This window comes from Panthera onca, chromosome F2 (genome assembly GCF_046562875.1).
Source record: "Panthera onca isolate mPanOnc1 chromosome F2, mPanOnc1 haplotype 2, whole genome shotgun sequence".
In the NCBI taxonomy this organism is placed as follows: domain Eukaryota; kingdom Metazoa; phylum Chordata; class Mammalia; order Carnivora; family Felidae; genus Panthera; species Panthera onca.
This window is the reverse complement of record NC_138356.1, coordinates 4,077,956-4,090,578: the sequence shown is the minus strand read 5'-3', so window position 1 is coordinate 4,090,578 and position 12,623 is coordinate 4,077,956. Positions and strand designations below refer to the sequence as shown.

General features: G+C 39.0%; 1 protein-coding gene across 3 annotated transcripts in view; it reads left to right on the top strand.

The window, feature by feature from the left end:
* Positions 1-8,244, top strand: part of PXDNL (peroxidasin like) — a 419,548-nt gene extending 411,304 nt beyond the window's left edge. For all 3 annotated transcript variants that reach the window (XM_060610502.3, XM_060610501.3, XM_060610500.3), the window contains 2 exons: positions 5,256-5,369; positions 6,140-8,244. In XM_060610502.3, coding sequence (XP_060466485.3) covers positions 5,256-5,369; positions 6,140-6,262 — 237 coding nt within the window. In that variant the 3' untranslated portion in view covers positions 6,263-8,244. The remainder of the gene's footprint in view (positions 1-5,255; positions 5,370-6,139) is intronic.
* The last annotated feature ends 4,379 nt before the right edge of the window (positions 8,245-12,623 follow it).

The following is a 12,623-nucleotide window of genomic DNA, read 5'->3' as shown; positions in this document are numbered from 1 at the left end:
CAGAGGAAAGATTACCAAGGACAGAAAGGGATATTCTATAATGATAAAAGAACCAACCGCAAAGAAGACAAGTCCTAAGCATACATGCACTAGTTAAGAGAACTGGAAAATATTTGAAATCTATGGAGCAAAAACTAATAAAACTGAAAAGAGAAATAGACAAATCTGCTTAGTTCAAAACTTTAACACTCCTTTCTCAATGATACAGAGAACATCTAAGAGGAAAAGTCAGTAAGTTTCAGAAGAATGCAAAAATGTCTTCAAACAGTAGGATCATTTGTATAGCATACTCGCTCTAACATAACAGAACACTCCCTCTTTTCAAGTGCCCATCTCCAGGACCAAAACAGACTTTATTCTGGATTATAATAGAAACATTAATAAATTTTAAAGAATTCAGGTCATAGAGAGCTTGCCTTCTGAACACAGCACAGTAAAACTAGAAATAAGAGAAAAGCAACAGGACAGTGACCAAATATTTGGAAAGGAAGCAACACACTTTTGAAGAGTCTATGAATCAAAGAGGAAGTGTCAAGGGGAAATAAAAAAAATACAACGAACTGAATGAGAATGGAGCATAAATTAACATAAAGTAGCACAGAGAGGGAAATTTGTAGCCCCAAATACAGACAATAGAAAAGAGGAAGTGTCTCTCAAATCAATGTAAATTTTTATCTCAAGAACCTAGAAAAGTAACAACTAAATAAATTCAGTGCAAAAAGAAGGAAAATCTTCACACCTAAATTTGAAAACTTAGATCAAGTGGACTAATTCCTTGAAAAACACAAACTACCACAATTCACCCAATATGAAATAGATTACTTGAATAGCTTTATAGCTGCCAAAGAAATTGAATTATTAATTTAAAAAAACCTCTTCCCCAAATTCTTATGTGCAGATGGCTTCACTGGAGAAGTCTACCAATTTTTAAAGAAAAATTAACAGTAATTTTCCAGTAATAGCAGAGGAAGGAAAACCTTTCATTTTTTGAAAATAGTATTAATCTGATACCAAAAACTAGACAAAAGCAATATAAAGACAGAAACCACAGACCAATATTCCTCAGGAACATGGATGCAACAACTTTTAATAAAATATTGGCAAATAAAATATAGCAATACGTGAAAAGAATTATACAACATAATTAAGTGGGGTTTATTTGAGGAATACAAGACTGGCTTAATGCTCAAAATCAATCAGTGTAACCCACTGTAATGTAGTAGGCTAAATGGTGAATGATTGAATGCTTTCCTTCTAGAATTGCCAATACATAAGGATGCCCGTTGTCACCATTCTTATTAATCACAGTGATGGGAGTCCTTGCCAGTGTAATAAGGCAAGAAAAGGAAAAGGTCTACCGATTGGAAAGAAAGAAAGAAAACTATTTTAAGATGATTTTCTAAAAGGTCTTAGAAAATTTCAAGAAATCTACCAAACTATTCCAAGAATTAATAAGTAAGTCCACCAACATCACAGGACAGAATATACACAAGATAAACATACAAAAATAAATTGTATTTCGGTACACTAGCAATAAGCACATGGGAAAATAGGCAAAAGAAAGTTATGGTCCAGCATGTTTTTTGACTTCCCACCAAACAGCCTCTTATTCTCAAGACTTTATAATTAAGTCCAGAACAAAATTTCATCGTGCATTATATCTCTTACATTTATGGTACATAGTTCTCAGACTATTTCCCTTAAATAGTTTCTTTGTCATTTGAAAATACTTTATTCCCCTGAGCTCCAGGAATTTACAATGGATGTGTTGCTGTCATTTGTCTATTTTGCTTTTCTATAGTTTTCTCCTTGAGGATAGAAATTGTCACCTAAATATCTTTTTCATACCTTAGAATTGCCTCTCCTTTTTTTTTTTTTTTTTTTGTTTTGGACTTACTCAACATTACTAATGTTTTCATGTTCTCAGTATTTTTGGAAATAAAAGTATTGTTGTTTTTGTTTTTTGTCTTAGTCTTCTAGACCATAATCACTAACATCTCTAGAGATTTATATGATTTTCGTTCACCCATGATCCTGCTCAGGCAAAGACTAATTCAGTCCACATCTGGTCATTGTAAAACCGTATCATTCCTGCCTCCATCATAATTTTTAATTTATCCTACAATTGTCTTCATTCTCACTGCTTACATGAAGCCATAGATTTAGCCTTTTAGTTCATCAGTGTTTAGCTGGCATATACTGCATACTTAATAATCCTATTGGGTAATGAACAAATTAATGAACAATGGATGTCACTTCCCAAGTGTAGCCACTATAATAATAAATTACCCCCAAAGGCCCATCCTGCTGTCCTACTTCAACCCAAATGTGGTCAAATATTTTACATGATCAATTTTATTTATTTATTATTTATTTATTTATTTATTTATTTATTATTTTTACATCAAGACTTTTTGTTTCCTTCATGAATTCCAAGTTCATGAGTATTCTTGGCTCTTTAAAATGTAGTCCTAACCCATTTTTAAATCTAATTTCCAAATAACTTTTCTCACGTTTTATGTTTTTCTTTCCCCCCAGGTTAAAATCTCACTGTTCACCCTCCCCTCTTATTAACTTCATTCACATATTTTCCCTCTAGCTGAAATGTACTGTCCCCTTGCCCACATGCTCATGTACATAAATACTCCCATAGCCAAATGCCATCTTTATTCAAGGCCTAGCACAAGTACCATTTAAATTGTAAATTCTTCCCTGATTACTCCCTTTTCTACTCCATTTCCCTAGAAATAATTGTTTTTCCTTGAAATCTCATGCCATTGTGTGTATGCTCTTATGACACACAACATATGGGCTTGTAGCATACTTATTTTTGCACAAATCCTCTCTCCCCTACTATACTGCAGACTCCTTAAGAAGAGAAACCCAGGAATATTTATCATTGTAGTCTTCCCTAGGACTAGCTGACATATAGCAGGTGCTCAATTACCACTTAAAAATAAATCATTGCTTTTACGTCTTCAGGACATCTAATTTGGTCTCTTGTTTGTATCCATATTTTTCTTGGGCACAGCAGTTTCTGTCACATATAAGGAACAATGGTCAAGTCTTTGAAATTGTTTTATAATTTCCCACCAAATAACAGAGTTCAGAGAATCTGAAAGGAACATTCACTAGAGGAGAAAAACATAATGATTCTTAGACACACACTAGAAAGGTCTTTTGAGAATATAGGATCTAGTGCTAATGATGTTCATATGAGTTTGCTAGCACAGAAGTCACAAACACCACAGGCTAGGTGGCTTTACGACAGAAATTTATTTCTCAGAGTTCTGGAGGCTGGAAGTCCCGGATTAAGGTGCTGACAGAATTGGTTTCTCTTGAGGTCTCTCTCCTTGGTTTTCCTCTTCACATGAACTTGTCATTGGGTGTCTGGACCCTAATCTACACTTCTCAGAAGGACACCAGTCACTGGGTGAGGCCCCATCTCCATGACCACATTTTAAGTTAATTACTTAAAATTTTTTTTTAAGTTTATTTATTTATTTTGAGAGAGAGAGAGAGAGAGAGCATGAGCGAGCCATGAGCTGGGGAGGGGCCGAGAGAGAAGGAGAGTGAGTCCCAAGCAGGCTCCACACCATCAGCACGGAGCCTGACATGGGGCTCAAACCTAGGAACCATGAGATCATCACCTGAGTCAAAACCAAGAGGGGCACCTGGGTGGCTTGGTCGGTTAAGCGTCCGACTTCGGCTTAGGTCATGATCTCACAGTCCGTGAGTTCGAGCCCCGTGTTGGGCTCTGTGCTGACAGCTCAGAGCCTGGAGCCTGCTTCTGATTCTGTGTCTCCCTCTCTCTCTGACCCTCCCCCATTCATGCTCTGTCTCTCTCTGTCTCAAAAATAAATAAACGTTAAAAAATTTTTTAAAAAAAACCAAGAGGCGGGTGCTTAACCAACTGAGCCACCCAGGTGCCCCATGAAGTTAATTACTTCCTTAAGGACTTTGTCTCCAAATACAGTCACATTCTGAGGTATTGGGGGTTAGAGCTCCAGCATACGACTTTTGGGGGACGCCGTTCAGCCCATAGCAGTGCAGCCACAACTTTCCTAAGTCATTCACTGCTCTTGGACTTAGCCTCTTCTTTTGGAAAACTATATTATTTTCATCCTTTCTAAAATTCCTCTTAATTAAGCATGTTTAATTTCTCTGTGGACCATTACTCTTTCGTAATGCGCTCTCTAGAATGTATCTTGGCGAATGTCACCATCATTTAGGGGCCTTGTGAAACCTGGCACTTTGCAGTCTTGCATTTTTCTCCCTTCCCTCTCCCCAGGCCCACCAGCGAGCTCCACCTGCCCGGTGGCGTTTCCCACTCTCACTTCTCCCTTTCTCAGCTGAGCCCATGTGGATCTCCTCTGCCCTCACTGGTCTGCCTTCATAATGTCCTTACAGTGATCACTGTAATTCTTCCCCCATTGTCTAGAGACTGTAATATCTAAATTAATTCATCAGACTCTTAAGGTCCTGATTTTATGGCTGCCTTGACTCCCTCAGCACTCCCCCTGTGCCTTTTACCCTTCCACAGCAATGTATATTCCCGAGATACTGACCTGTTTGTGGTCCCCATGCTTTGGTCGGAGTTTTTCCCTTTTGTCTGAAACGCCTTTTCCCTGCTCGTTCTGAATGCTTTTGTCATATGTCCGCTTACAGCTCAAATGCTTTTCCCCACGTGAGGCCTCCCTTATTCCCTGAGGGAGAACCGAGAGAGGGTTGCCATCTGCTTTCCCTCTGATGTACGTACCCTCATTATCTAACTGTGACTTACTGACCCGCCGTTCTACCAAATCTTAAGCTCCTGGACACCCTGGATTGTTTTCTCTTTGAAATCTAATAAACATGTGTTCAAGGAATGCTGTTTATGATCACCTGAGTACAAGAAAATAAACTCGTGACTTGTTGAATTAAGATGCATGACTACCGAGAAGATTTCTCTCAAATATCTAATGTCACTCCTTTGATTCTAATCCTATTCTTTGTAACTTACCCGTGTCAGATATCAGATCCGTCTTCAATATTTTGCCACATCTAGGGAATTATTAGCTTCGACCCTAGATGACTGAGAGTCAGTAAGTTTGGGGTAAAAAAAAAAAGTTAAGAAAAATGATGTTGGCTTTGAAGTTTCTTTCGCCCTCTAGGTGTGTGCTCACACGATAGAGCATTTCATCACACCGTGTTAGTTATCTGCTTTGTTGCCACTGTTTCAATTCCCACTTCCTTTCCTTCGCCTCCTCTGTCAGATAAACAAGCTGGAGGCACGCCTCAGGCAGGCGGGATGCACGGATGATGAAGGGATTCAGAGGAGAGACCAGGAACACTGGATGAAAGACGACTGCATTCGCTGTGCGTGTAAGGTACGCGTTGCCAGAAGTTTCTCCATCTTCCTCCTCCTGTTTGACTCCTGCTGGCCTGCCACTTGAGACGTAGCTGAAGAATTCAAGAGAGGGACTGCGGTCTCTCTCGTGAGTAGATTTGAGGCCTGTTTTCAAGGCCAAGCTACTGATGTGAGTTCTCGAGGTTTCTGGTTATCGATGTAAATACGGCCGCTCCCTAAGGAGCACTTGTTGGACACCATGTGGGCTTTTCACATTTTCACTGATGATTGAGGGAGCTGATGCTCCGGGTGTTTAGTGGGCTTTTCCCAAGGTCACACGGGTAAACAGAGGCGGAAATGGGGCTTGAGTTCATCTCCTTGTTCTCCAGTCAGGCTCGCGGTGGTGGCGTTGCCTGAAAGCACTTGGTTAAGTGTTAAAACAGGTCTCCTGGGATCCACCAGAAGGGAGCCGCTCAGTGTTTGTCGAGTTGAGTTTTTGAACAGAGCTGATGCCGATCGCTGCGGCCTCTCCCCACAATGAAAACCCACGAGCTTCCTCGTGTAGGTCACACCCCGTGCCCTACGGTTTGGGAGGTAGCATTTTATAAGCCAGAACTTCCAGCCTCGCCTTTCATGCTGCACGTTTAGAAATAAGGCATCAGGCAGGGTTACGTGTAAAAATGAGCTCATACCGTGGGTAAGTTTTCGTGACATTGAGAGAGCCAATCAGAGTGCGTATCAGCAGAAACTTTTAAAAAGGTCATGCCACTGTCAGAAACGTGGACATGAGCTTTGAATGTTGCCTTTCAGAGTGGCCAGGTCACCTGCGTGGTGGAGACTTGTCCCCTGGCTGCGTGCCCCCGTCTGGAGTCGGTGAAAGGAACCTGCTGTCCGGTTTGCGGAGACCCGGCCGATTCCCCGGAGAAACGCTAACCAGTGTCATCGCTCTTGAGCCCTGAGTGGGGGAATTTCTCAGGAAAAGACAGGCACGTCGGACTTCAGTACTTTTCACCCGGAGTCACACTCCAGGCGCAGAAGTCACTGACAACGTAGTTCATTTAACTCTCCAACACACTGGAGATCTTTTGTCTTTCCATCTTCTAATGTACCGTGAAGTAATGCAAAAATTCAAGTCTATAAAGTACATAGGAATTATTTTATTGTAAGAAGGATTTCGTATTGGAAGCTACCAGTTTTATTGGCCGTACATGGAAATGAAAAGAATATCATGCAGCATTGTTTTGTTTTGGTTTTTGTTTTTTGTTTTTTTTAGATCTGAGGATTGTGGAAAAGCTCGCATGTCAAAATTCAGAGAGATTTTATGATCTCCAGGAATTTTGAGAGAATGCGTTTTGCACTCAAAGAAATCATCTGGAAAGATTTTTGCGATAGCTTCGGCACAACGCGTGATGCTGCTTTCCTCATCGCGCTCTGTCTTTTGCATCTAGAACCTAGATAATGGCCAGACTTTGCTGGAAACGCACTTCCCGTAACCGTCACTAGGCTCTAACTTGTAGAACATTAGGGGGAAGTCAGGGAAAGTATAATTTGGGGGAGCTTGCTATGTTGTACATTTGGCTGGGAAATACAAACACCGTGAAGGGAACGAGCCTTCAAAGGAGCACAATGCCTGCCTTTCCCTTGCGCCATTCTTATCACGTGTGAGATGTCGAAATTGAAATTTTCCAAGTCTGAGCAACTTGGGAACAATTCAAATCTGAATTTACTGTCAGAAAAATGGGAAATGTCTGCGGCTTAAACGAAAGGTCGTGCTATGAGGTTTCTTCTAATTTTGGCACTCTGTATAGCCTCTCTAATACAACCCAATATAAAAAATAAAAATTAAAAAATACAGCCCAATAGAGAACAGGTTTAGCTATACTCAGAGTTGGATATTTAGTACGTTAGGTGAGTTTCTTATAATCAATGCTTTTAAAATATTGTGCACCCATGTGGAGGGGCTGGTTACAGTTGTTGGTAGATTTCTTTAAGAAATTCGTTGTTCTAGAACCTTTGAGGAGAGACTTCATGTAGTGTCCTGCCCAGGGAGGCTCTTAGGGTGATAGCTCTACTGATACCCAGTTGCAAAATAGACATTTAACAACAGGCATCATCTCCCCGTATTTAGAAGCATTGCATAAAGTGCAGGACACATTTTAGTCAAAATATCCTCATGGTTTTAGTATTATGAGTGAAGAAAGATGTTTTTGGAGTTTGATGATGCACATCATTATTTTAAAAATGTGCTGGTGATCCCCTCCCAAGATCCCAAATAACTTCTACAAAAAAGTGTACGGGCAAAACGTAGTATGTCCTAAAGGTTTGACATTTGATGCCTTTTGAAATCCAAAATAATTTCTACTTAACGTTTCGAAAGGCAAAACGTAGCAGGTCCCAAAAGCTTGACATTTGGTGGCCTTTCAAAACCCAACAAAGTGAAATGAAGCCAAACCTCGTGGAAGTGTAATTTGTTCCTCTGAAACAACCACAGCAAGCGTATTGCAAATGACAGTAACACAGCTAAGAGTTGAGGCTTCTCGTCCTGTTCATTTGTCATTGTGTCCTTTTCTTCAAGTTGAAGCAAGACCTGCATGGTATCTCGTGTTATTTTTTATACCCTGGCCACATGTTAACGTGGATGCCACCTGGTCAATGTTTGGTTCATTAACCATAAGCAAATATCAAAATAACAGCATCAAATTATCATTTAAAATGGAACACGGGAATTTTCAAGCTTGTCCGTCAGTCGACAATTGGAAAATATGCAGTCCCCCTTACAGATATGGTTATAATGCAGATTACCTTTTTTCTTTCTTCATTTTACTGCATTTCATTTATTTGACTATGTTTTTTAAATGTTTCATTTTTAAAAGTTCATATTGCACACAATAAAAATTTCAAATATTTCCCAAGGATATATAAACCTTTGTATTCCATTCCTGCGGTCCAAATGCGAATGCTGTTTTCAGTTTTGTATGTGTGTGTGCGTGTGTCTTTGTGTGTGTGTATTCTTCTATATGTTTTCTAGGCCACACAAGTGTGATGACACAAGTGTTTCTTCCTTAGTGATTTTGTTTATTCCAGGGAACCATAAAACACTGAGAATCCAAGTGTATTCGTTAACAGTATTTGACATGTTATATTCTGCCATGAAATCTGCTGGAGGTAAAATTTAATGTTTCTTACGTGTGACACCTCTCTCATCTGGGAGGAAGGAGGGATCCACAAGGAGGTGTTTGCAAAGAAGATGAAAGCATTCTTGGGCTTCGTCTTTTCCTGATGTCCTCTGCTAAAGAAAAGCAGTTTTTTAGCCACGTTGTATGATTGCTTGAAAAGGTAGGAAAATATCTCCTCTCTTTGAGGGGCTCTTTAATGTCTACTCTTCTCTCTTCTGTGTATAAGTGGTCACCCTGCACATTGGAGCTACACACCATGTAGTTGAAGGGGTGTAGACTGTTTTTGAGACTGGCAATTAAAAATAGAGCATTTACCTGAGAAGCAGTCTTTAACAGTCGCATACGGCAAATAACAATGTTTAAGAATGAGTCCTTATATTGACCTGTCTATTACGATCGTGTGTCCAGATCATGTGGTCAGTATGTTAGGGAGGCAGAGGTAGGAAAATTTGTTGGGGATTTGGGTAAGCAGTTTTGCATTTTTTAGTTTAATTGTGAACTGATGTTAATATAGACTTACCGAACTGTAATTGAACTGCAGTTCCTTCAGACATGCCTTGCCCAATGTCATGTGTAATGCATTTTTATTTGAAAATAAAATATGGTTTATTAGTAAATTAAATCAAGTTCATGGATAGCTCACACAGGAATCTTATCTTCCATTTTAGGAAAGAGGCACTTTATTAAGAGCCGTATTTGGTTGAGCGTCCTCAACATTTATTGGCATGATAGAGTTTGTAAAAAGCAATGTAAAACCGATTTGTTCCTCGTGGGTATACAAAACGAGGGATGGTGGGGGGCGCCTGGGTGGCGCAGTCGGTTAAGCGTCCGACTTCAGCCAGGTCACGATCTCGCGGTCTGTGAGTTCGAGCCCCGCGTCAGGCTCTGGGCTGATGGCTCGGAGCCTGGAGCCTGTTTCAGATTCTGTGTCTCCCTCTCTCTCTGCCCCTCCCCCGTTCATGCTCTGTCTCTCTCTGTCCCAAAAATAAATAAAAAACGTTGAAAAAAAAAATTAAAAAAAAAAAAAAAATAAAAAAAAAAAAAAAAAAAACAAAACGAGGGATGGTGGGGCGCCTGGGTGGCTTGATCGGTTAAGCGTCCGACTTCGGCTCAGGTCTCGATCTCGCGGTCTGTGAGTTCGAGCCCTACGTCGGGCTCTGTGCTGACCGCCAGAGCCTGGAGCCTCAGATTCTGTGTCTCCCTGTCTTTCTGCCCCTCCCCTGTTCATGCTCTGTCTCTCTCTGTCTCAAAATAAATAAACGTTAAAAAAAAAAATTAAAAAAAAAAAACAAAACGAGGGATGATGTACTAAACATATGTAGTGCTAACATTTCTATCGTAAATATAACTCTATATGCTATGTTTTTAGCCCTTGTATTAGATAATTTGCAGACTTTTGTTTCAAGCATCATAAATGAATCCGTTTAAATTTGCATCTCGAACATAAACTAGAGGTATAGAATATAGTATATTTCTCCAAATTATGAAACTCATTTTGTGTTCTAAATATACTTTGTAAAACAAGTGAGGAGAACTTCTTTAAACTTAATTATTAACAGAAATATGTTATATATATATATATATATATATATATATATATATAACACATATCTATCTATCTGGCGTGTGTGTATATATATATATATGTGGTACTATTCTATACATAACAATATTATGACATATATATAAAATATAGATTATATGTAAATAAATGTTAAAATATAATCTCTTCTCTTATATCTTGCTACCAAATATTGGTGTACGTTTGGAATCTGTGTGTGTGAGAATAATCTAATGTGAAAAATTTTTACTTGTTTTTTATCTTTGGAAGGGGTATATACTATCTAATTATTTATTCATTATTTATCTAGCTACCCATCATCCATAATTTGGTCAATGGGCTCGAGAATACTCTTAATTTCATGTGTGAGAATATATCTTCAAATAGTAGGAATAAAGGAAGATCATTTAAGGAAGGATCTCTGACTCAAAATTTAAAATATATTGTATGTTTCTATTTCTATGTATCACATTATTGAGTAAAAATCAGTTGTTTACTTAAAATACATAAATTGTACATTAGTATAATGTATGAATATTATAAACTAACACAAATTCATAGTGTCGTTTTTTTTAAGAACAAAACTGTCTTCTCTAAAAGGTGAAGAGATTCATTTAAATCATTCCAATTTTTTCCTCCTGTGGAATAATTACTTAGGAACCTTTTATTTAAAATTAAATTAAATTGGGGCGCCTGGGTGGCGCAGTCGGTTAAGCGTCCGACTTCAGCCAGGTCACGATCTCGCGGTCCGTGAGTTCGAGCCCCGCGTCAGGCTCCGGGCTGATGGCTCGGAGCCTGGAGCCTGTTTCCGATTCTATGTCTCCCTCTCTCTGCCCCTCCCCCGTTCATGCTCTGTCTCTCTCTGTCCCCAAAAAATAAAAAAAAAAAAAAAAAAAAAAAACGTAGGAAAAAAAAAATATATTTAAAATTAAATTAAATTAAATTGAAAATTTAAAAATGTATTTATTTAAATTTAAGTCAGTTCACATGCAGTGTAGTATTGGCTTCAGGAGCAAAACCCACCGATTCATCACTTACCTACAACACCCAGTGTCCATCCCAACAAATACCTTCCCCGATGCCCATCACCCACCTACCTAGCCCATCTCCCCACCAGCAGTCTCCAGTCTGCTCTCTGTTTTCAAGAGGCTTTTATGGTTTGCCTTCCTCTCTGATTTTATCTTATTTTTCCTTCCCTTCCCCTGTGTTCATCTGTTTTCTTGCTTAAATTCCACATATGAGTGAAATCATATATTTGTCTTTCTCTGACTTATTTCACTTAGCATAATACACTCTAGTTCCAGCTACATTGTTACCAATGGCAAAATTTCGTTCTTTTTGATCACCCAGTAGTATTCCATTTGTGTGTGTGTGTGTGTGTGTGTGTGTGTGTGTATATGTCATGTATATATACCATATACATGTATATACCATATCTTCTTTATCCATTCATTAGTTGATGGGCATTTGGGCTCTTTCCATCGTTCGGCTGTTGTCGATGGCGCTATAAACATTGGGGTGCATGTGCCCCTTCACCTTTGTATCCTTCAGATAAAAACCTAGTAGTGCAGTTGCTGGATTGTAGGGTAGCTCTATTTTTAACTTTTTGAGGAGCCTCCACACTGTTCTCCAGAGTGGCTGCACCAGTTTGCACTCCCACCAGCAGTGTAGAAGTGTTACCCTTTCTCCGCATCCTCGCCCACATCTGTTGTTGCCTGAGTTGTTCATTTTAGCCATTCGGACAGGCTACCTGTCCGTACCTGACTGTGGTTTTGATTTGTTTTTCTCTGATGAGTAATGTTGAGCATCTTTTCATGTGTCTTTTAGTCATCTGGAGGTCTTCTTTGGAAAAGTGTCTATTCATGTCTTCTGCCCGTTTCTTCACTGGATAATTTGTTTTTTGGGGGTCGAGTTTGAGAAGTTCTTTATAAATTTTGGATACTAACCTTTTATATGATATACTATTGACAGATATCTTCTTCCACTCTGTTGGTTGCCTTTTAGTTTTGTGATTTAAGAATACTTTCAATGGGTCATTCACCAAGAGTACATCTACTTGAGCAACACAGGAGAAAGCATCTGGCATTGTCCAAAGAACATAGACCTTGCTCTTATGTCCTCCAGGACCAGGAGGAGTTAGAATGAGAATTATAGTGAATTTTGAATTGGTATAGATTCCAATTATTCAAATTTTAAAATAAAATACCATGTCAAACTAAACAAGTTGAATAAAGGCTAAATAAACTGATATAAATTACCCACCTGAAGTGGTAACAATGTTTTGGGAGCATCAGGACTAAGTCTAGTTAGAAGAAAACTTGGTTTCTTGGAGCCTTAGAATCCTTTAAACAATTGAAAATATCAAACAATCTGTTTTCTGGGAAAGCACGTGGAAGGAAGAACATAATTTGCTGGCAGGGCATGGAACAATGTGATTGGTGTGGGAAACTCAGCCTAGAGTCAGTGAATAGGATGACGTTTGTCCACAAACAAACAAACAAACAAAAAACCCAAATCAAAACAAAAAAAAGAAAAACAATTTGTAAAGGAAAAGTAT